Source organism: Pseudoliparis swirei, chromosome 13, assembly GCF_029220125.1.
Source record: "Pseudoliparis swirei isolate HS2019 ecotype Mariana Trench chromosome 13, NWPU_hadal_v1, whole genome shotgun sequence".
Classification (NCBI taxonomy): Eukaryota; Metazoa; Chordata; class Actinopteri; order Perciformes; family Liparidae; genus Pseudoliparis; species Pseudoliparis swirei.
In genome coordinates, this window is record NC_079400.1 from 3,196,176 (window position 1) to 3,221,786 (window position 25,611).

Here is a 25,611-nt window from a genome sequence, read left to right on the forward strand (position 1 = left end):
TTTCCGAAGCGAGTTGGACTACCTTGAACAGGTGTGATCCGACTAGGCTGTGAGTGTTCGAAGGAACACACTGTATTGACTTTAAATTAATTGATAGTTTAAATCTAAATGACCAATAACTTTAGTTTAATTTGATTTTTTGACTTTGATTTGATTTATCGAGTTTAATTGGATTTTCGACTTTGATTTGATTTTTTGAGTTTAATTTGATTTTTCGACTTTAATTTGATTTTTTGAGTTTAATTTGATTTTTTGACTTTGATTTGATCTATTGACTTGAAGTTGATTTAGTGACCTGATTCATATGAGGCGTTTTTGTTCAGGTTGATCTATTGATTGCAAATTTCAGTTTGGCGTCAAGAGTAACACGTTCGAAAATAGGCTTCTATTTTTAAATCAAAGAACAAATAACTACCGGTGTACCCACACCACCCGCAGCAGGGCAGTACGAAGTCCACAACCTAATACCAATTTTGATTTGTTAAACAGTTCCCCGGATGATACTCTAAACCGTATCCATAGGACTGAGACTAGGAAACCACAGTCCCAAAGATGGACGACGGGGCGTCAGAATTCTCCGATGCCAGTGGCATCGAAGGGGGAACCTACACCCCGTACCACGCAGGCCAACGAAAGACGTTAGAGCCCAACCCCCATAATTACAGGGACCCGGGAAGTTATTTAAGGGACTTCATGGAGTCCCGAGAACCCCCCTCCGCACCCCCCGCCTATAAAGACCACAACGCCAGACAGACTGAACCGGACTACCCGGCCACGCCCCAACGTGAAATTAGAGCAGCCACTGGAGGCAAAGGTCAGCTGACCCTCCTCCAGACAAGGTTGCAGGACTTAGCCATAGAACACCCCTGCATGTTGGTGAATCCCGCCAACGCTAACCTCCATCATGATAGTGGCGTGTCTTTAGAAATCCGACGAATGACAGGGGACCGCATGCAAGACGAGTCTCGAGAAGAGCTGAGGAGGAACCAAGGACCTTTCGCTCAGAACTCAGTGGTGACCACTGGAAAGTAACAACCCACTCATTTCCACTGTCCTACACACCGTACTTGTACCACGACAAGACGCGGCAACTCATGATCCAATCTATGCCTTAGGCGAGGCCTACGATGCCATGTTTCTACACGCCATAGAACTAGTCAGAATGGACGAACCCAATTACCTCATAATGCCTCCTTCGAGGCGATCCCCTGAACTACCAAGCCAGCATCTCTAAGGCCGCTTTCACTCACTCATGGGAAAAACACGGCCGTCATTTGAACATACTATTGTGCCTTAAGGACCGGACAGAGTACCAAATGTGGGCCTCCGTCCTAGAGCCCTCGACACTTTCCCAAACCCCACACCCCATCCCCGCCAGGCGTGGCGGACCCGTCCGACCCCAACCAACCGACACGTTACTGGAAGCGGACTTTGCGGGACCTGCCGTGACAGACACGTTCACACTAGGGACGACCAGATTCCTAATCGAGGTGAAAGCCCGGATCAGATAGACCCGCCCTAGGACGAGGTCCCTTGTTGACTCTACACGAACCCCTACTCACCACAAACCCAGACCATGAAGCCGAGGTCAGGAGAATGTTAGGCGAACCACTCGCCAGCCGCATTTGTGGAGTCTAATCGCAGAGCAAGGGCCATAGATAGGATCAATTGCATTTATCATAACCAGTAAAGATAAATAAAGTTAGATTGGGTTGGATAAGTAATTGAGACTCTGTTGGACGACGGATGGCCATTTAATAGATGATTCCTCCCACACGGGGTGAGAAGCTGTTCCTCCGACTCAGTTAAAGATTGCGAATTCAAGCCTAGAAAGTATTAGATACTTATTAAATATAGAAATTAAAATACAATTTTTCATAGTCAAGTGTCACATTCTGTATAGATCCGGCCTAGTGGCTGTTGTGTATTAGTGGACACCCCCAGCTTAAAAACCTACTTGAAGGCCCAGCTAGAAGAGGCCTACGCAGACAGCTGCAAGTCGACTGAGGAATCCGACAGTGAGGGAGAAGAGAGATACCTACCCCCTAGAAGCCCAACGCCCCACCCACTCCGGGCGCAAGACATAAGACCGTCCCGTCACAGCTGGCTACCCGACATAGGGAGACTTAACCTGACTGACCCTCCTCTGACCTCAACTCCCAGAGACAAAGGCCAGGACCGGGGAAACCCGATCCGTCCTGATCCATCCCAAAACCCACGTGAGGCCCGCAGCGTGAGCTTTGCGCCCACTCTAGCGCCCATCTCCCGGGGCAATCATCCACGAGCCAAGCCCATAGCTAGGAGACAGTATGAACCCCGACAGGCTCCTGCCCAGGAACCGACCTGGTATACGCCCGAAGGCTACCCCTATAATCCAAGGACCACCTTTAGCGACCCACCAAACCTCGCTAGTAATCCTGTCCATCCCACCGAGCCCTTGGCCCCATGGTACCCAGTGACGCAAGCCGAAGCTCAATATTCCCAGGCCGCTCCATCGGCCAACACAGTGTTAGGACAGCCCCGACTTCCCCGACCATGGAAGGATTCATACCTATCGGCCGGATACGACTGGTACCGAACAGGAGCAGTAAGAAGAGATGAAGCCGTACAGAACCACGTCCAAAACCCACCGGCGTCGGACCAGCGAGCAGACAACCCCCCAGCAGAACCCTACCCGGCGTTGGCGGACCCAAACCCGGAACAGAGCTCCCACCCGACATTAGGCTCAGTAGCTCCTTGCTACTGCCCACCTCGACACAGGGGTCAGGTCTGACACACCCCAACATAGGCCCCAAGGAATTAAAGTACCTGATCCCCGAGCGTTACAAGGGTGAGTCGGACCTCGCATTCTTCACCCGGTGCAGAAGCATGGTTCCCCACGAAATTCTGACCGATCCCGCGTACACGGGTTTTTTCAGAGTAATGAGACAACAACAACATCAGACTTATCCCTCAGAGAGACAACAACAACATCAGACTTATCCCTCAGAGAACCGACCCCGCGAAAACCTTCCGCCCCGAGGTCAATACCCGCAGGGGCCACAGGGCAACCGTCCGACCCCCAGTCAAAACTTACCATCAAACGCCGAAAAGACCCGAAGACCCCGAGTCGACAACGCCACCTATCAGGCCATGAGCAAGGAGGAAAAGGACAGTCTACGGAAGCAGCAGGAGGACTGGGACGAGGAACACCCCAAGAAGAACCACACCCGATCTTAGAGATGTTGAGAGAGTATACTTGGGAGAACGGTACGGGAAATTTAAACGCAGATTTTAAAGGGGACGGCTACAGAGTAGACACAGGAGCAGACCTGTCCGTTCAGCCTCAGGGCATGTTCACAGGGAACAGAATCTCCGTTGAATTAGCCGACGGGAATCAAGTAATGTTAAAAGAAATTAAGCACTGTGGCCTGATCGGGGTTCAAGGCGCGATAGATTAATTGCGCTAAAGACCTACCATTATGCCGTAAAATAGCTTACCTAAAGGAGGTTAACATCGAGACCCAGATCCAAGACCAGGTAGCCAAGACTAACCTCCCGAACCCCGAGAAACTGAGAGAAGTACTCAAACGAGGAACTTACGCCCGGTTCAAAAATGATGTCGGATACGCCCCAAGTACACACATTCCATTCAAGGAGGAATGCCACCCAGACAATCCCAATACCCGATTAAACCCGAGATCAAAAAAGAGCTTAGACAAACCATCCAGGAGCTAGAACAGCTGGAGATTATCGCAAAGGTGCAGAACCCGCCCACTAATCTCCCCGTGATGGGGGTTCCAAAGCCAGACGGCACCAATCGATTAGTCCACAACCTCATCGAGCTAAACAAACGATCGTACTCCGACGCCCGACATTTAATTAATCCTTCCCGCACTATGCGAATTCTCCCACAGAAACGATACAAGACCAGCTTGGATTTAAGCAATGGATTTTGGTCGATACCCATTGATCCGCAGTCACAGCTAAAGACGTGTTTTACCTGGGGGGTAGATGCGTATCGTTGGCTCCGGCTGCCAATGGGCTACAAAAATGCACCGAACGTTTTTCAGACGGCTGAGGTAAATGCCTTTGAGGAAGGCCTCTTAGCAGCTAAGAAGAACAACACTTCTAAACCAAGACTTGTAACTGACAGTGATTACTGTTACAAAGCGGGTACTCAAGAATTGGAGTACTGGAAACAAAGAGATTTTACCAATGTATAGGGTGAACCACTCGCCCATGCACATTTGTGGAGTCTAATCGCAGAAATAACTCGTTCTATGTACCTAGATTGGAATCATGTTAATAGTCACACCGACGTTAGAGATTACGATCATGATGGTAATAGACAGGTTGACCTAATGGCCCAGAGACGATTCAAGGTGGCCAAACTCTCTCTGATATTTCCACCGGGATGGAAGGGAGAAGACGCATTCACTAAAGTGCCACCAGACAATGCCTATCAGGTGGTCACTGAAGTGCACGAAGGGCTAGGGCATGTGGGTCATGAGAAGATTCGAAGGTTTTTGATGAACAAAATGATCTGCATACCTGCTCTGAAAACACACACAACACAGGTCAGATCACGATGTCAGCAATGTGCCATGGTCGATGGGTTTAAGAAAAGCTACGCCGTAGCGACTTGAGATATTGTGTAACAGACACATCCAAAACTAATTTGGAATGGCAAGTCCTTATCCCATCAATCCTGGACTTGAACTTGACATCGGTGACCTGACCACACACACAACACAAGCCGTGTGGACGCTCAGCTGCCAGGGGGACAAAATCGGGGTTGGCGCAAGCCTGAGTAACTTGACGTTGGCCCTGAAAGGTACCATTGTTTCCAATTGGGAAAGAACTTGTCGCTTGCAGTGGCAAAGACACTACCCGGGGACGTGCGCAGCATGTCAACAACCCGTCTCGGGATGTATCTGGCAGGGCGACCCCGAGGCTCGCCCTGGCAAATTTCTATCCCCAATTGCGGCCACAAACCCCGTGGGTTTGGCCAGAGAGGGTCTTCCTTTCTGTCACCTGATGTTCTGTGGGCCTTGCTTTACCGCGTACGGCCTCAGAACAACCATGGGGCGCTATGACCATCCGGTGGGGTTCAGAGGCGACTGCTCGTGTTCAGCGACCAGTGACGGCCTCCTTCCCTGTTCCGCGACCACTAAGCTTGGCCTATGTAGCGGCCTGTCCCTCCTACGAGGAGGGAATGATCTACACCCTTCTGACTCAGAGAGGCTGGGTTTCAGAAAAAAGACACGAAAGGGGCAGGACTGGGGAATGTACACCTCCACTCCCGATCTGACCCCAAACCTGTCTCCTTTGCAGAGCATGATTATGAGCCAGTTTCCGTCATGCAGAGAAGAGCGCCCTAGCCATTCAGTTGGCACTAAAGGTGACTCTATGGTCACCTTGCATCCGCACCCCGTGCGTGAGGCCCTTTTCCCATTAATGGCCAGCAAGAAATCTTACGAAGTTGAGTTTCAGAGTGTCGTCCTCCAGATGGTGGAGGGCACCTTTGTGAAACATGCAGTCCCATACCTGGGGCGCAGGCCGGGAAAAGGAGAAATGGATTGGGTGACACTGATGACTCCGCAACGTGACCGAGATATTACCTGTTGGGTGAATGAAATAACTCTACCCTGCTCTCACCCTCAGACTTTTTCCCCACTACCCCAGTTCCAGCTGACGGTGAAACTGACGTTGGTGAGAGGTGACCGCGGACAGGTTAGGACCACCCAGGTGTCAGTGACCAGCCAACCACTAGAGGACCCGGAGAGTAGCACTCCTCAGGGAAAAAGAAGACTATTCAGGAGCCTATTGGGAAAATTCCTTAGGCTCCGAGGTTGAGTAAGCAGGTGTACTTGACCAGAGTTTGTTGTTATTCCTCGTCCTGCGTTTTGCTCTCTCCTCCACAGGAAAAAAAAAAGGGAAGGGGGGAGAGAAGGGCGGGATGACGGCAGACTCGCGACCACCAGGGAATCTACCTCAGACTGTGGACGAACCGACGATAGAACAGAGACCTCTAGAGACCAGACGACAAGAACGGTACCAACTGACGCAATCATGTTTGTTTTGTGGTTTCTACATACTGGCCTCCATTGGGATCGTAGCCATAATCCTCATGGACTATGCGGAGGTCACCACATACTCGCTGCGCCGATGGGAGGTGTGGCAGGTGACTATAGAGACCAAATTAGCATATGCCACGTCACACGTGAGTTATGTACATAGGTTTCCCTGCACCAGCGCCTGGACCGACTGTTCAGATGCATCTTCCTGCGACGAAACCCACAAAGGTAAATACAGAACACATATGATACAAGAAATGCAAGCCCGTGGAGTAGACGTTCGATCATTCCATACTTCACGGTTCATAGTAGATGGTGAATGGCCCGAATTCTCCATGCCCCATGAAGTCTGGGTGTTCGCTAAGATTAATCGCATGATAGACACCTTACTGAATACCACTGAATGCAGCTCTTCTTGGCATCAGATTGCCAAGGACAAACCAACCCGAGAGGAGGTTCCAGACGAATTATGGGTGGAACCCCGGACATATGCCAATGACACACACATAACTTCGACCTATGGTTGGTTAGCCCCGACCAGAGAGGATTTCACCTGCGTCAAGGTGCTAGCTAATTATACAACCTATTACTCGGCCAGGGCATCATCCGTACGTCGCCCCATGAAATCCTTATCGAACTGTTCTTTTAGGACCTATAAAGACAAAACATTGATGCGGAAAAGGTCTTTCACAAATCCAATTAATGTTGTAAATGACGAAGAACTTGCCGAGCTTTTTAATAAAACCAAGAGGGGCAACCCCGTCATAACCTTGTCAATACCATCTGCTTCCAAGGTGCACATCCAAGAACTCTTGGATGTGTTATTTCCCCCGACAGGCTCTCCAGGAGCACCTGCTCATACACCGGTCATAAGACCACCTCCACCTGCAGTAAACGAGAGCGTCAGCGCAAGGAGGCAAAGACGCTTCCGGCGTAGAATGGAGGATAGATCTAGTCATGTCATTCATGAGATGTACCCTACCATGTTTGGTTCAACTGACTTTTCCCTCTTAAAGGAGCGATTTTTTCCGTGGGGCTTACAAGTGCTCCTGTCTCAATATCCCCTGAGGGCCTACCCGAGCGGCCTTAACTGGCTGCAAAATAAGACTAGCGGCAACCTGGTAATGTATTATATGTGGGTTCCTGACTTCGACAATAAAGATAATCAACGATGGGTGGAGACTAACGGGGAAATAGCCATGACAAACTTTCTAAGGTGCGTCAACCACACGTTGATCAAACCGTATGATTTATCAATTAAAAGACTAAGAAGAAGACAGATGAGCGAGCCCGAGTATGAAAACGGGCAACAGTTACAACCTTATTGCTGGATCAAAGGGGAGTATTTAGATAACCAAGGTACCACAGGGTACAAGACTGACTGTGGGACGAAGCACATTAATTTAATGTGGAGGGAGATGACCTTCACAGACAATCATCCAGGTAATTTAAAAAGAGGATTCGACCGTTATCAGGGGTTGGGCCTGTTACCTAATGAAACAACGTTATTAGGACCATGCTTTGCTACCAATACCTTTAACCCATTAAAAGACCCCATAGGCTCGCAATTAGAAATATTTCTCAAACAACAATGGGCCGCTATTCATGTTGGCCATCGGTATGATCTGGTTGACCGGAGTCACCTGCGTGCATCTAAACAAACTCCCTCGTTGGAGCTTAGATTATGCAAGGGATGTCTGGCGCCACCTGCAGTCCTGGCTAAACATGTTGACGAAGGGGCGGAACCGTTTATACATTATGAACTGGGCCTGGTAGGCACCTTACCAAACCAGTACAAAGCCCCCGGTGTGAAATATGGTTATTTTGGGCGACGGTTTTGCGCAGAGATCGACAACTATGAGCACTGCTATTCTTACGACGAGTACGAATTCTTGACCATGATAGAAGCCAGAGTGGTAAATCGAAAACTTAATTGGAGCCGGAGGTATCAAATAGCAGGAAAGATATTTAGGGGTAGAACTGTAGAGGAGCTTATCCAAGAGTGGAGTCGGTCTCCCCCTAGAAATGCAAGTAATCACCTGTGGGTTATGGCGCATACATATTTCAGTATGGCTCGGCTGTATCCCTCACGTAAATTTTCAAACCCTATTGTACATAACGAAAACCACTTTAAAAACCGACATGATCTGTGGATTTCAAAGAAGGCCGATCCCACTTTAACCGGAAGATCGACTGCATTTCCGGAGGCGTGGCCAGAGTTTCATCAGGTTTCTCCGTCCGAATTACGTATTGCCCGGACTAGCTGGGTTAATCAGGTTGTTTGTCGGGTCGAAGTAGGAGAAGCCCCGGGTACGCTGCTAGAGCTCGAGCCACTGATCCACAACTTAGACGTGCGGCTACCCTGGGGACCTTCTCGTAGACCTGTCAAATTCGAGGGGTTTGATATGAACATGTTTTGGCCTGCTAGCATGCTAGCAGAGATCGATTACCACAGCAGACCCCACTGTAAACGAGGATACCTACCAGGACCCTTTGAAGGGGGCTACGATGGGGCTATGGGTAATTCAAGTGACAGACTTCGCCCTCCCATTATGACCATTTGGGGAGGGGCAGCCGGAAGCATGTGGGGCACCGTAAAAAATTGGGGACAGCCGGCCATGGGCGGCCTGAGCGGAGTGATATCAGGATATTTCTGGTGGCTGAAATATCTGATACCTATTCTGATTGTGGTGGTATTGGGGGCCATAGTTGGTCTCCTGCATAAATTAGGGGTGTTACCCTTAGCCCGATACATCACGGCTAAAATTCTGAAGGGGATATGTTATGTCATCAAACACACCATTATCATACTGTTCCGTGTGTTAAAATATTGCATAGTGGCTCTAGCAAGGGCACTACATTCAACAGGTGCGAGCCCGAGGAATCGGCTCGTGCGGACCAGGGGTAGATCTCCCAAGGTGAGGTTTGCACCTGGTACTAAATAGACAGGTAGAGCGCCTTCCACAAATGTTCCTTAAGAACAGGACGAGGGGCGCGAGGAGGAGAGAGGGTGTTAGGGGAACGGCGGTTCTCTTAAACAGGATCTCCTGACGACAGTTAAAACAACAATTTTTTGACAGGTTTAAGACATTTTTAACGAACTGACTGATCGACTGAATGTGTGGATTTTTGTTTTTGTTTTAATTTTTATATCACTTTTTTGCCAGTTAATGGTAAATGTTTAGACGGGGTAACTCTTTTGTTTTGAATTTTGGGGACGGGCGACCTGTTGACCTTTTTGTTTCTCTCACAGGGTGACCTTGTCACCTGAGGGGAGTTTACTTTTGAACCAGTGCATGTCCCGCTATATTTTTCTTTTGGTTAGCTTTTCCATCACATTTCACATTATGTCATTTAATAGAATTTCAGTAAATCATTGATGCTGGCGCGGCTATCTATTAGGAGAGCACCGTGAATTGGAAGTCGCGTACAGAATCATTTGTTCGCGCCAAACCTGGCCATAAAAGGGCCCTCACTGTTTAAATGTTTAATTTTAATTTTGAAATTTTAATTTTTTTAATTTTAAAATTTTTTATTATTTAAATTTTTAATATTTTAATATTTTTTATTATTTTAATTTTTTTTATTATTTTAATTTTTAATATTTTATTATTATTTCCATTTGATATGAAAAACTTAAAAAAAAAAAAAAAAAAGAACATGCATTAATTAGTCCAACAGAAGGGTTCTAAAACGAGCTTTCTGTTTTTCTTTGATATATTCTTTATTATTAGCTTTTATGTTTATTGTTTTAACCTCACATCACCCATCGGTACTTTGACAAGTTCAAACCCTCCGCCCAGAATGGGAGCACCATGAATCCCAATGTCAAGCAGGTCCAGGGCTGTTCGCGTCATCCACACAGCGAAGCCTGGATCTGAAAGAAAGAGAGAAGCCCTGCATGTGCATCCTGTGACCAGAACCAGTGATCCGTCTTCCTGAAGACCGAGCAGCGCATGCAGTGACGTTCCGACCTCGACCTGGGGAGCAAGACAGACTGTCACAGATCCCACCAAGGCCAACGGCGTTTTGAGAATCCCCCGAGCTGACCTGCCTCTTGGAGGCAGAGCCAACGGACGTGGCACTACCAGGACCGCAGGGGAGCAGCAGAGATCGAGCAGTATGAGGCTTCATACTGGGGGCCCGAAGTTGACAACCAAGGTCAACACAACGACAGTGTGGGCTCCACCCACATTGTTTTTCTACAGGCAGGACCGGGGCAGACGCGTCCCGGTGCTGACCTTTTCGAACTGAACTGTTCGACCGGGGGGACCAATTGTAATTCGTGCAGAGGGTTCCCCCGAAGGAACTCAATTGCACCCGGTGCAGAGGGTTCGAAGAAGAAGACCCGGCTGTACATTGCACAGCGGGTCAGGACAGTTTGTCTACGAACGGAATATTGGACTTGATGGGTAATCATAACTCATAGACATTTAGCGGTCCTGATTTCTGGACTATGTGGATTATATGGTGACAACGATGCGGAAGAGACACTGGGACAATGGAGGGGTACCAAGGTGATTGAGCGTGAGTAACATGGGAAAAAGAAAAAAAAATATGTGATATGACTTGTATTGAGGTATTCATTTTATGTTACTGATTTCAAGGTTTTCAATAGTTTATGTTGTATTTTGTTTTTTTATGTACATATAGGGGTTTTGGTTGGAGCATGATTCAGGTTTTGATGTTAAGTATCTGTGGCTAATCCGAGAGAGGGTGTGAGGAGTAGTCGGGTTAACACAGATAACTGATAATAAGGAAACAAATTAAGTACCATTTGCCTAAAAGTGATTGAAATATTAAAGGGCTTGGTTTATCAAAATTCACAAGAGAGGGTGTTAGAAGAAGGACAAATAAATGCGAATTTTTCTGGGATTAGCAAGAGCAAGACCAGACGGGATGGCACCTCTTGTGAGATTCAAATGCCTGGATTCATGTGTTTTAACCTGCCTGTAGATCAATGGTCATTGATAGGATAATGTGATATATGTCTCCCAATGTGTTCCTTATCCTGACCCCCGGTTAGAGGGTGTTGGCGGTCACTGGCTCGGAGAGTCTCACCAGTCTGAAAGGATCAGAGAGTGTCGCCTGAGAGGTCAGAGGAGGCATTTACAACAGGCTGGTCAAGACAGGACAATGGCATCTCTGGTGATATTCAAATGAAGACCTGGTGGATTGTGTGTTGAGGAGCCCAAAGCCTGATCAAAGGGCCAGAGAGGATGAGACTCCGGAAGTGAATAATCAAATGCATGGATTCATATGTGTTGGCCTGCCTGTAGATCAATGGTCATTGACATGATAATGTGATATATGTCTCTGTCACTGGCTCCGTAAAGTCTGACCCAGTCTGAAAGGATATAGAGGGGGGACCCAAAGTACCCAGAGACAGGAGGGAACAACGTCCCCCTCTTTGATGTGGGACAGAGAGTCTCTCCAGGACCTCTCAGGAAGAGAGGGGGGGGGGGGATGAAACCCCGTCAACTCCCCAAAGAGGGGGACGGATATCCGGTAAAAGTGGGAAGGGCCGGGGGTATAAAGGTGACGAACAGAGGAAACAAGAGGCTTTTTGGAAAATGAGGTTTTGAAAAGAAAAGAGGTTTTTCATAGGTTGTGGTTTGCGTCAGGCGTCCGTGAAGAACTCACGGGCGCCTGACGTACTTTGTCTATTTTTCTTCTTCCTTTTCTGAAAGGCTGAAGAAAAAGGGTTTTTTAAGTTCTTGTGACTTTTGCGTCAGGCTCCCGAGAGGGAAATCATTAATAATTGTACTTTGTTTATTTCTTTCTTCCTTTTTTGAATAAAATACTTGGCTGCCTTGCGGTCTTAAAACTTTACATTCGGTTCGTGGACCTACTTTTTTGTGAGTCCTATTTCTTCACCCGTCAACCCGCCCGAGGAGACCCAACGAGGAGACCCGAAAGCGGAACCCCGCCGCCCCCGAGGTGAGTCTGAGCGACATCTGCACGGCTACACCCACTGATCTACGTCACTCAGGACACATACTGATTCCTCACACACTGGTAACTGACATTTTGTACTAAAGAGATATCGCTGCAGCTGGTAGACCTCCGGCTCTCGGCCGAGCCGTGGTTGGCTCCGGGACCGAGAGAGGGACTCATAACACTTGAGTCCTCGTCGCGGAGTTTGTCCTAAGAATAAGAATATTAATAAGTGTCCCGCCCGCCGCTCTAAGAGCCTAGTAACCTCGAGCGTGTTTAGAAGGAGACTAGATTATTGAATACCCAGCATTTCTCTCCGCGGAGATCGATCTGACATCATCCGGGGTGCCGCGTGCCGAGAATAACAGCTACCACTGTCTATGTGCACGCGCGTCATTCATCAGGCCCGAACGATCGCGGAATCATATAGAGGGAGTTACTGATCTCCGCCTCCTCTCCCCCTTAACTCGGTCTTCGCCCTCGCTCGAGTTTCCCGTTCCCCCTCGAAGCGTACGGCGCGGAGACCGTGACCGGGGCCGTTCGTCAGAAGAGAGGGACAGGGCATCGTGACGCGTGGTCCCGCGTCCTCTCCAGTGCGACAGGTTAGCAGACGCGCGGTGACGCGCTGCGCTTGGGCGCCGCCGACGGGCTCTTACGACAGTTATCTACAGGTCTGTCATTAGAGCACGATTATTTCCCCTCAATAAAGTACCCGGTGTGAGCCGGCTCGCACCTCAAACCTTTCCCCCCCCTCCTCTCCATCTCTCCTCTCCCGTCTCGTTCCCGTTCCCCCCCCCCTCTCCCCGCTCCTCTCCTCCCCCGGTTTCCCCTACACAGAGAAGACTGCTGCGTGCCCTTTCTTTCCGTCTCTCACCCGAGGCGACAGAATTCGGTTCACGTACGTCGTCTCTCTTAACAACATGACAATACATCCTGCTGCATAGTTAAGATGCATGGGCAGAGAGATGTTTGCCTTATTGTTCTTATTTATTTCATAGTATATATTTTTTTCTCCACTTCTTTTAAAATCCCAGCATTGCGTAGCCCTAATTGTTAAGTGTGTTACTTTCTTGCTGTTTCTCTTAGTTGTTGTTGCTTCTCTCTTTGTGTTTTTAGAGTTACTAATTGCCCAGTATACTGCAAACATAACGAAGCTTGCTTGTTCATACTGTCGTCAATGTTGCTGCTGGTGGAACTTCACGGATATGTGGTCAAATGAAGGATGGGTGGAGGAATAGTTTGGCACTTTGGAAACGAGACTTTGTTGTCTGTCAGATTGTGTCCGCACAGCGAACGTGAAACTGTAAGAGCCAGAAAATAATTGGCTTACCGACGTATTTTATGTCATCGAACAAAACGTTTAAATGTCTGAAGCCTGTTAACTACAAACCTTATGTCAGGCATCTTACTTCAGAATCAGATTTATTGGCCGTGTATGTGTGCACAGAGATGGATTAAGACTCTGATGACACCTCAAATGTATTTGGCATTGAGGTAAGGGGGGCGGGGGCAAAGAATTTGAATTTATTGACAGGTTTTAGGGAGAAACTGTTATCTTCTGATAGAGAGCAGCTTGACAATGGTAGCCTATAAAACCACAACGTGTCTTTTTTTATGGATAAAGCAAGTTATAATGTGTTCATTAATAAGTTACGTGTTACTTTACATTCGGACACAGCCGAGCTGTAGGGATTAAAATGTAAGTTAAGATATGATAACAGGCTGCACGTGGCCGTGGGTGTGTGGTCGGCTATCGGCTCCTGCAGAGATTTAATCTCACGTGATGAGACCCTTTGATAAGTACTTGAGAGCGTTCTCTTCGGATTTGTTTGATTTTCCGTGGTCACTTGTTGTCAAACTAAGCCAAGAGAAATTATGGGCTGGATTTGAGCTGAAGACGAGTAACGGCTCTCTGGGTTACTTCACGGCAGACCAATAAAGGCTCATCTCTCGCAGAAGAAAACGGTCAAATATTAAGAAAGAATATATTTTACTCAAGGTCGCCTTACTGATGGATTATTTTTGGGCTTTATCTGATGTAGGAACATGCAGACCATAACAAGGACTGACATACTGGAGATTAAATAGTTAGGAATACAATTCTGAAAAGACGCTCCACTGATTATCACATCTCTGCCCGTTAAACAGATGCAACCTCCATTGTGGACATTAAAAATATCAATTGATTATAATCAATTTTGATTTCTACTAATAAAGGTCTCGAATTTACCCGGAGACCAGATCTGGCCTAGAACATGTGAACCCCCTCCACGTGTCATTTAATATCTATGCAGCAAATTTGGAGCACAAATCCCAAAAAAATCTTAAGCACCTAACACTAAAGAGTCATTCTTCTAATCTAAAGAAGAGACCAATTATTAGGCCCCCGACAGCACAACAGTGTGACTAGTGTTGCCTCAGATTATAAAACACATGTTTGTTTACTTTCCTGATGAGAAAAAGTGGCGTGCTCATCGATGAATCATCACCACGCATTGAAAATGCGGAAGGTTATGTTTTGATCGCCATTTATTTATTTATTTGTATGCGTGTTACTCGCATAACTAAAAAAGTATTAAACCGAATCGTATGAAATTTGGTGGGATGATTGGGTATTATCCGGGGACCGTTTGATTAGATTTTGGGATCGATCGGGTCAAAGGTCAAGGTCATGAAAAGGTCAAAATCTTCTTTTTACCATTTATATCCAATTGGCATGCAACTAATGCCAACATGTTCATAATTCAATGCCCAATCTTGTGATATGCGAAGGTATGCGCTCTACCAAGTGCCCGTTCTAGTTGAAATATGAATTTATTATTGCAGAGGCTAATATTGACACACCCCATCCACAGTGTTCTGGGACGAGCTCAGATGGGTTGTTAATGAGGTGTGAATATTTCTAAAGCTAGAATCCGAATGTTTATCCAAAATAAAAGAACAAAACAGACAGTTGCCTAATTGACGCAACAGGAATGGTTTAGTAACGTGGTTTCAGCTTTTAGGAGTTTCTCTTTCTCCTTTCTACAGTCTAAACCTCCCGGTTTCTCCATTTGTCTCACAATACACACACTTCCTCACATGCACTTCTACACCACATAGTATTGCTTTCTTCTTGGGAACAGGGTTCAATTCTACAAAATGTAACGTATTTCCAGGGGCCACTTCCGTTCGGGTCTCGTTTCATACGACCCATTTCATCTGCAATAAGGAATATGCACAGCAGCGTGCCGACATGCAATAAAAGCACATCACAAGGATTATGTTTCCTTCCAGTTTTTTGCAGTAATTTTGCTCTTTCTTTCCCCCCCTTTGATCTTCCAGACGTGGCTATGGACAACAGGAGGTAGGTCTCTCTCTCGACATGCCGTGTCGCTGCATGTGTGTTATTATCTTTTCCTTCTTTCACTCTGGATTTCAGTCATGCCCTTCGTTGTGTTCTTCGCTCGCTCTATTATTTTCTCTTTGATGTCATCAAGATGGAGCGGTACGTCATCAGCGCTTTGTTGTTTCTAACATGCTGTAGATTGTTTTGTACATTTTAATTGTTCCATATGTACCACACACTGGAAGTGTTTCTTCTGGATCAGTCGATTTGCACACGGCTGACTTCTTAGTTGCTGAATGTCAAACCCTCACGTAGCTGTACTTGATTACCAGAAAACCCTTTGACAGAATGTACATGTCGTAATGCAAGGGAGTAAACATTTAATTTTGAGCTGACATTTAGTTTTAAAGTTATATATATTATATTCGCCGCTTTTCTTTTGACTCTAGCAGACACAACAACTTCTCCGGCCTTCTCTGCTCAGACCAGAGGTACCCTGTCTCTTTCCTCTGAATACTCCTCCCTGTGTGTGTGTGTGTTTCTGCTCGACTGTGTGTCTCTCTGTCATTTGTATGTGAGGGAAGACACTAATAACGTTTTTTTCAATCTAACAGGAGTTATCCATGGAATCTGGCATCGACCCCGGCCAGGACTACTACACGCAAGATTATTACAACTACGATCACGGGTGTGTATGCACATACACTGCACACGCACACCGTATGTGCATGTGTGTCTGTCATCTTAACGTCCTGCAGGTTTATTGTCGTGGACCGTAGTTGACAAAAACAATCGCAGCAGCATAGTGAATGCAGGCCATCTCCTCTGTCCTTGATCTGAGACCTCGACACCGGTGAAACATATTTCCTCTGACCCGAGTCTGGAGTTCACTGGATGTGCTTCATCCAGAAGAGCCTTGTGGGGCGGTGACCTTCCCACATGCGTGGTGAATATGTTCCCGAACTACGGGAAGTCAAAAAAGATTAAGGAAGATCGGACAGAGATTTTGTTCAAAGTGTGTGTGCGTGTGTGTGCATGTACATAACGTGTGTGTGTGTGTGTGCGTGTTGTTCCATGGAGGTCTGATGTTGAAAAAGCAGGAAATATTGTATAGAAATAGCAATAACACACACAGAGATACATTAGATGAAAACATTTATAAACAAGATCTCGGAGGAATTATTGCATCCTTTCCAAGTGTGTGTGTGTGTGTGTGTGTGTGTGTGTGTGTGTGTGTGTGTGTGTGTGTGAGCGAGCTAATCATGCGTGCGTGTAATGTTAAAACCCGGCCTTCCATCGGTGATGCATTGTGTAATTTTTATAATTTTAGCTGCAGACTCCAGGGAACATGATTTCATACACATCCATCCACTCTCTCTCTCACACTCACTCGGAAATGCTCTGTTGCTCATTCTTTTTTTACACACACACACACACACAGCTAATTCTCTGCCTAGCATTGTGATATTATAGCAGCTAATCAGGCAGCCAGCCGTGGAAGCAGACAATAGGCCAGATGCTGTTGGCTTAGAGCAACATCCACAAACTCGTGTCTGACTCGTACACAGGAGCAGGAAATCAGACTTTGAGATCCACCGGGACTCAGATCTAATCTCTGTTTGCGTCGCAGTTGTAAATAAATGGTGCAGGATTTATTGCTAAACCCGCCTCTCAGGACATGGGCAAAGTTTTCATGCCTGAGTTTTGCTTCTGAGAAACAGACAACAGCTGTTCCAGTGTTTACTTCCAGAGCGTCACTAATCCATTTTGAAGGAGGTTTCATAACCGTTTGACCTTCTCCTTCATCGGTCTTCAAAAGATGAGTTCAAAGCGGGTTTTCTCTGCATGTGGGAACGTAGCCATCTGCCATTGGCATGTTTCTGATGGCATTCACACAGATGCCCCAAATAACTTGAAGCATTTGTTGCACAGGTCTGCCGTTTTGATTCATTTATGAACAAAAATTAGAATGAAAAGTAAAAAAACAAGCCAAATTCATGTTGCCCTCTAGTCGAGAGTAGATTACTCAACCATGCGCGCCACGGAGCAATTAGGGATTAAAACATGCTTTTCCAAAAGTGTTATTGGCGTGGGTGATGAGCAGCGCCTCTAGAAGCTGATAGGTGCTGAGTTAGGGCACCCACGTGAAAAATATAGGATGAGGAGAGAGAAATGATCAGCTCAATGTCAGATTTCATTTTATAAACGGAAGCAGGACAACGGCGAGGGCAAACCAAGTGGAAGTCTGCATGCCCAGCAGGCTGCGAGGTGAAGGAAGACATGTTATACAAATAGGAACATGTTAAAGACACGGTTCACATTCTAGGTTATACACTTATTCATTTCTTTCTTGCAGAGTTAGACGAGAAGATCAACACCACACGTGTGTTCCTGTATGATAAATCTGAAGCGACAACCAGCAGTTAACTTAACGCAACATATGTCTGGATTAGAAAGTAACAGCTAGCCTGGCTATGCCAAAGGTAACAACATGCAATTACCATCAACTCTTAACTCAGTAATTGAAATGTTATATATATATATATATACACACATATATATATATATACACATATATATATATATATATACATATATATATACATATACAGGACTGTCTCAGAAAATTAGAATATTGTGATGAAGTTCTTTATTTTCTGTAATGCAATTAAAAAAACAAAAATGTCATGCATTCTGGATTCATTACAAATCAACTGAAATATTGCAAGCCTTTTATTCTGATTTATTGCTGATTATGGCTTACAGCTTAAGAAAACTCAAATATCCTATCTCTAAATATTAGAATATCATGAAAAAGTATACTAGTAGGGTATTAAACAAATCACTTGAATTGTCTAATTAACTCGAAACACCTGCAAGGGTTTCCTGAGCCTTGACAAACACTCAGCTGTTATAAATCTTTTTTTTACTTGGTCTGAGGAAATATTAAAATTTTATGAGATAGGATTTTAGAGTTTTCTTAAGCTGTAAGCCATAATCAGCAATATTAAAAGAATAAAAGGCTTGCAATATTTCAGTTGATTTGTAATGAATCCAGAATGCATGACATTTTTGTTTTTTTAATTGCATTACAGAAAATAAAGAACTTTATCACAATATTCTAATTTTCTGAGACAGTCCTGTACATATATGTACATATATATATATTTCTATACATATACATATATTTCTATACATACATATATATATATATATACATATATATATTTCTATACATACATATATACATATATATATTTCTATACATACATATATATACATACATAGATATATATTTCTATACATACATATATGTATATATATATATATTTTAAATATATTCATATATAGATTTTTTCCTTTCTTTAGTTTGTACAACAACAACAAAGTTGCGTTATGTGCTGGAGTATTCTTAATTAAGTGTTCCTAGTCAAGAACTAACACCGTATATTATAGTCTCCTAGTTCCACGCAGCTTCATATTTAAGGGACAAGTGGAGAGCAGCTCATGAGTCCCACAACATTTGGCCACTCGATGGTGTTTTTCTGTCTTATTAATCTTTGATTTTCCTGACTGCTCGTGTCCCCGTGTTTCTGTTGAAGGCGTGTGGAGTTGAAGCCCACGCTGAGACTATTCAAGTGAAACCACTTGCTACACGTTCCAAAGCTCACTGCCGAGCCTCTGAAAACACTCAACCTTTTATTCTCAGACTCTTTCAAAATGTGCCATGTTTTGTAAATTTCCGTTCTCATGTAAAATCAATAGATTGAAAAAAAAAATGACGCTTTAAGTAACCTATTAGTAGTAGTATGCAATCATGTTGTGCTTTATTCATTTTGAAACAAAGCCGTGTAGATTATGTTAAGGTCGCAAATATGAAACTAACCAAAATACACCTGGATCCATTTGAAAAAGGATCCAAAATGTTTGGGATGTTTTGTCATCCAGCGATTTACGATTAAAGAATATTAAAGCTTATAATGTATCATGTGAAGGCCCATTACTGGGTGGATGTGATCACTAGTCTTGGAAATGATGATTAAACAATGATTTAGTATTTGGAGACCCTCTTGAAGCGGGTCACACTCTCACACACACATTACACACACACACACACACACCACTAAGTAAGTCTTGGCTGTGATGACGATGATTCTGGCAACTCTTTGATTCTCAGTTCATGAGCGCCCCCTAGTGGAGACATGGAGAGGGGGAGCTGTGAGAAATAAAGAGGGGAAGGAGAAGAGAAACAAGACAACTCGAAGCAGAGAGTTGCTGTGGCCTTTAGTTTGATTGTGTGTGCTCTTCAGTTTGAAGTGTGCGGCTTAATGACTGAGAGGTTTTAATGGAAGGTTACGGTCTTTATGTTTCGACCGTTCCATCGTTCACTTGTTGGTTTTTTATATTTTCTCTCCCCCCTTTTCCCCAACTCACCTCCACCTTCTTCTTTTCTTCCAAGCACCAACATCAGTCATCCACTTCCTCCCTCCATTTGTTTATTACTTGGCTGCTTAACGTAATAAGAGGGCGACGTCTCCCGCCGGTGGACCGCGAGCAAAGTGATTACACGAGGCAACTTTTCCGTCCAACTCCGGGGCGGAACGGAGCCAAAAAGACTGATTTATTATTTTAATCACACCGGCACGTATTTGTTTCTAGGAAAGCATTTCTAAAGATGTGTTGTCTGACCCCCCCGCTCTGTGAGTGGCCTGCTGCAGGGCACGGAGCCCGAGTGCTGCAGAACAGCACAGTGCTGCAGGCCGGTGGAGGCCGACGGCGCTCCGGGCAACGAGCAAACAGACAAAAGGAGAGGAAATTGATTCCAGGGTTGTTTTGTTTTTGTTCACAAAATGTCTCCTGGCAGCAAAAAGCTCCTTTTGTGATGAAGTCAGCTTTTACTTCGGCGAGTCATCAGACTTTGCTTCTCACTGGGAGTGAGACCACCGCGTGTCGCTGTGTGCTGCTGCTTTACACGGCTGAGAATGAGCAACAGCTTATTGTGAAGCATATTACTCTATCTATTTGTATTGCACAACACCACTTCCTCTCTGCATGTATTCATGCATCCTCCTCCTCTCTGTCCAGGTATGACCTTCCTCAGTACGGCAGTCGCAGGAAATTGATCTCACCCTCCGGCCTTTTCGATGAATACGGAGAGGTCGTTGTTGACGATGACGGGAGCTACTACTACAGCCCACAAGAGTCTGACGGAGAGGTGAGCTCAGAAAACGAAGAACAGATCATCACGAACAAAGGCTGGACCCAGCATCCAGGGGAGAGAAGGGACATTTACTCAGATTGTGTTCTGTATTCTTTAAAAGACAGGATGTAAATGTTATTTTAGTTAATATATATATATATATATATATATATATATACACTACCGTTCAAAAGTTTGGGATCACTTAGAAATGACTTTATTTTTCAAAGAAAAGCAGTTTTTTCAATAAAGATAACATTAAATTAATCAGAAATACCCACTATACATTGTTAATGTGGTAAATGACTATTCTAGGTGGAAACGTCTGGTTTCTAATGAAATATCTCCAGAGGTGTATAGAGGCCCATTTCCATCAACGATCACTCCAGTGTTCTAATGGTACATTGTGTTTGCTAATCGCCTTAGAAGACTAATGTCTGATTAGAAAACCCTTGTGCAATTATGCTAGCACAGCTGAAAACAGTTATGCTGGTGATATAAGCTCTACAACTGGCCTTCCTTTGAGCTTGAAGTTTGTAGAACAAAATTAATACTTCAAATATTAATCATTATTTCTAACCTTGTCAATGTCTTGACTATATTTTATATTCATTTGATAAATAAGTGTGATTTTTCATGGAAGACACGAAATTGTCTGGGTGACCCCAAACTTTTGAACGGAAGTGTATATATTTAACGAACAAGGTCTGAACTCGTTGGACTGACTCCTTTGAAGGCTGGGACTCACCATCATGGTTTACGTAGTTTATGAGATACTTGCTGTTGTTTTAATGTCTTGTGTTGTTCCTCTCCTCATTGTTCTGATTCGGTTTTGGATCAATATCCCGATGACAACAGGTGAGGAGACAGTTTCAAGGAGGTAGATTAGCCCCGCAGCCGGCCCACCTCCAGCCTTCGAGAAAGCCCCCAGCAGCCGCCAGAAGCGAGGGCGACCAACACCAACCGCCACCGGGCGGAGCGGCCGCGAGCTGGAAGCCCCGGAGCTGGAGCGCAGCCGGCAGGTGGAAGGGCGCGAAGCGAGCGAGCGCGCTGCCGTCCTCTGGCGGCAAAACATCCGGACATCCTCCCGCCATCCACCCGCCGTGGAGCAAAGCCAGAGTCGGGCCGGCGACGGAGGGGGGAGGAGGGGGAGAAAGGTGGGAGGAAAGAGACGCGGGAAGAGCGGGAAGGGGATTTGAGAGAGGAAGAGACGAGGCGACGGAAAGGAGGCGCAGGGGAGACATGGAAACGTGGGGCGGAGGCAACGACGGGATGAGGAACGCCGTGGAAAGAGGAGGCGGCGTGAGGCCGGAGCAAAGGTCACGGCGCGGCGGCGGGAGGGACTCCCGGACGTCCGAAGAAGCCGGCAAACCGGCGGCGGCGAAACAAACGCTGAGCGAGGCCCTCGGTCTGACCTCGCTCGCCAGGAGGCTGCAGGGACCGGCCAGGGTGGGAGACGACCGGGGGGGGGCGGGAGAGAACGGGAGGGAGACGCACGGCTCCATCGGAGACATGAGCGTCTCGGCATCGGTGTCTGAGAGAGTCACGGGGGAGGAGTGGAGGAGGAGGAGGGAGAGGGAAGATGAAGATAGCTCCTCCGAGGTCTGGCGGAGGAGAGAGACCAAATGGCGCGACGGTGATTGCGAAACAGGAAGTGGCGGCAAAGAGTCCGAATTCAGTCCCTCGGACGCGAGCAGCCCCTCCCCCTCCTCGTCGTTTACAGGCGGGCGCGACGAGACGGAGACGGACCAATCGGAGAGCGGAAGCCGAGTGAAGGCGGGAGAGGGGGCGGAGTCTGAGAGGGAGGGCGACGGGAAACGCTCGACAGGGAGGAAGAGGAGTGAGAGAAGAAGAGGAAGAGAGAGCAGCCGCTCCACAGAACCCGGAGGCTGCTCGTGTTCCACCGCGAGGCGCTCGGGGCCGCAGACCTCCTCACGCGGAGCGAGAGATGAAGAGCGCGAGGAAGAGGAGAGGACGAAAAGAGCCGTGTCGCGAAAGTCTTCATCATCGAGCGGGCCAGCCGCCGGCCTCGTCCAATCGGACGTCGGCTCGAGCGCGATGGACACGTCGGACGAACTGACGCCCATTATTGAGGACGAGGAGGAGGAAGAGGAGGAGGAAAGCAGCGGCCGTGGCGAGGAAGGCGACGAAGGACAAGGGGATTTGGGAAAGGAATGCAGATGAAACTCAAGATGAGTTTATTTTCCACTAAGTAAGATCTCTCCTCTTCATCGTGTGGTGGGATGTGTTCCTTATCGTCTCTCCTCTTCATCGTGTGGTGGCCTGCGTTACGTCTGCTGCCCTCTCAGGGTATTTCGGTCTGGGGGTCTTTCCCTTCGTTGGGCTCGTGTCTTGAATCCCTTCCTCCAACCAGTCTCCTCTCCTCCTCTCCTCCTCCTCCTCCTCCTCCGTCTCTCCTTCCATCGTGACGTCTCCTCTCAGAGAAGTGGGCGAGCGGTTTACTTCCGTCGATTTCCAGCTGAACGTCACAGTTCTCCGTTGTGTGGAAGCTCCTCCCCCAGCTGCTTGTTATTCACCTCCCTCTCTTTGTGGCCTTTAAAGTTCCCACATTAGTCATTTATTTCCCGTATCGGGGTGGCTTTTATCTGCAGGAGACGAAAAATATGTTCACTCTGTCAGAGGGAACATATTTTGTTCTTTCATACCCAGGGTTAGAGTACGTAGTTAGCCATGTAGGGTTTCCAAACTGTGTGTGTGTGTGTGTGCACAGCAGTGTTTTCTCTTGCATAACTTAGAGATGTTATATTTAATGTCAATCAGTATACATTTTAATTTGCTTAACATTCCCTGAGTGCTGCTTTGAGTCACCACTGCTGCACTCGCCTGCGTTTGCTGTGAAGTGTTTGCAGTGATTGGTTTTTATTTTCTACACGTTTTGATTTTTCAGCATAAACATCGTAAAAGATAAAAAATGGAAATAGTGGCGGCTTCCATCTGCTCTGACAGAATCCCCGACACCGGACGGAGACGTCGAGGTGCTCACCTTGAAAAGGTCCGAAGGTCGTAGTCAGGGCCTCGATGTCTCTTTCTTAACCCTCCTGTGACCTTTGGGGTCAATTTGACTCCATTCAATGTTTAATGTCGGTGTTCTTTCGGGTCAATTTGACCCCAGGCTGTTTTTCACTGTGTCAAACATATAACAAACAAACATAAAGTACTTCACACTTAAACTTGGGAAACAATATTAAATCTAAAAAATTTCTGGAGGTTTTATTTGCTGTGGTCAAATTGGCCCCAAGGGTAAAAGATGTTAGTAATTTTGAAGGTCACAGGAGGGTTAAACCATACTCACATGACCAATCGTCCGTTGAGTTCACGGTTACTGTAATCTCCTTGTGCCCGTTGGCCGAGAAGGGATCCCCAAAGTAAAAGAGACAATTAAAAAGACGTCTCAACCGTCCAGTGAGCCCCGTTCACACATTCATTCTCTGAGGAAAGTGTGTTCAGGTTTCACAGGCGAGCACCGCGACTTTGTTTGTTGTGATTTCTGTCAGACTCTGTGTGTGTTTGTTGACATGTTGTCTGTGTGACTTCCAGCAAGGCAACAGACGTCGGATCAAGCTGGTGGTGGACCGGGAGCACGAGACCAGCTCCACCGGGGAGGACAGCGCGCCGGAGACCCAGCGCGGCCGCACGCCCGCCGCCGGGCTCAACGGCCACGCCGACGCCAACCTCTACGTGGCCCAGAACGGCTCCGTCATCCGCACCCGCCGCACCGTCAACACAACAGGTCCCCCGCACGCACACACACACAAGCCCGCCTCCCCCGGCTTCAGCTCACGGCTGGCCAAGCACTTTAAAAATCTGGACAAAATGTCCGCCACGCTGGAGGAAAGAGTGCCGCTGCGCACCTTCCAAAGCTCGGGGACGGCCGCTTCCTCTCTCTCCGACGCGGACAACCGGAAAACGCCGAGCGCGCTCAACGCCGGGCGATCCCGAGCGTCTCTCGGGTCGACCGGCGGCGGAGCGTCCGGATCGAACCCGCTCGACGAGGAGCCGCCCCGGAGCGCGGCGGGGGGAGACGAGTCCAAGGAAGGCGAGCGGGAGTCGGAGGTCGACGGCGGGAACGACGAAGACGAGGATGGACTCGTAGCGGGGGAGCCGCTGGAGTGCCCGAGTGACAGAACGCAGTCGGACGAGGAAGAACTGTGGATGGGCCCGTGGAACCGCCTCCACATCCCCATGACCAAACTGTGACTCCACGAGGCTCCCGATCGGCCGGATCGGCTCAGCGTTCACGCATCAGAACTAACGGCGATGCTCCGATCCAAATGGGCCCTAATTAGCATATTGGTAAAAGGTGAATTGGCATATTCTGCTGTAAGATTCCTCACATGTCAACAGAAATAATTATATTTAGAGTAACTTGGCATCTAATTGACTTTTTACAAATTCACTCATTAAAAGTGGAAAACAAATATTCCCCTTCAGCTCGGTTCTCGCCTCTTTGTTTGCTTCCCATTCGCGGAGCAAACAAACAGCAGATGCGTCGCCGGCGCTCACAGAACAGACGAAACATTTGCGATGGAATCGCTGACTCCACCTTTTTAAACGGTTTGTTTCGGAGCCGCTGAATAATCCAGCGTCCCTGAAGCCCGACCGATCCGACAGCTGCTACCCCCCTTTGTAAAACTAGACGAGAAGAAAAGGACTTGCTATATTTCTACTTTCCTACGAGATAATGAAGGAAACTTCAGGAAAAAGTCTGAACTTTGTCCGGCCCGTTATCGACCGGCTCCGGGTGGAACTCACTCGTTTCATTCGGTGTCGAGACTCATCTGGAACTTTGCCGACACTTTGCATCGACGCACGACGTCTCGTATCGTTCAAACATGCCTTTTTATCCGTGTCGAGTTGCTTGACAAACATCCAAATAAAAGATGATTTCATGCATTGAAAGTTGACGTTTGTCTCACGCGTGTCTCCTCGATCTGGAACTCAGAAGACCGGAGCCGAGAGGCGGCTTTCTGAAATGAATTCAGAGGACGGTGGTCGAGCTTTTCTGGGCCTGCAATACATTTCAGAACTTCACTTTACATTCTTTCAAATTTGTTAATGTATATTCA

General features: G+C 46.9%; 2 protein-coding genes across 2 annotated transcripts in view; one reads left to right on the plus strand and one right to left on the minus strand.

Moving 5' to 3' along the window:
• The window catches only part of LOC130204109 (protocadherin-15-like), a 172,405-nt gene extending 146,976 nt beyond the window's left edge, over positions 1-25,429 (plus strand). The window contains exons 36-41 of the mRNA XM_056430631.1: positions 15,321-15,342; positions 15,777-15,815; positions 15,939-16,012; positions 20,410-20,539; positions 23,897-23,910; positions 24,094-25,429. Coding sequence (XP_056286606.1) covers positions 15,321-15,342; positions 15,777-15,815; positions 15,939-16,012; positions 20,410-20,539; positions 23,897-23,910; positions 24,094-24,742 — 928 coding nt within the window. The 3' untranslated portion in view covers positions 24,743-25,429. The remainder of the gene's footprint in view (positions 1-15,320; positions 15,343-15,776; positions 15,816-15,938; positions 16,013-20,409; positions 20,540-23,896; positions 23,911-24,093) is intronic.
• Positions 1-25,611, minus strand: part of plce1 (phospholipase C, epsilon 1) — a 138,660-nt gene that overhangs the window by 17,398 nt on the left and 95,651 nt on the right. The window lies entirely within an intron of this gene.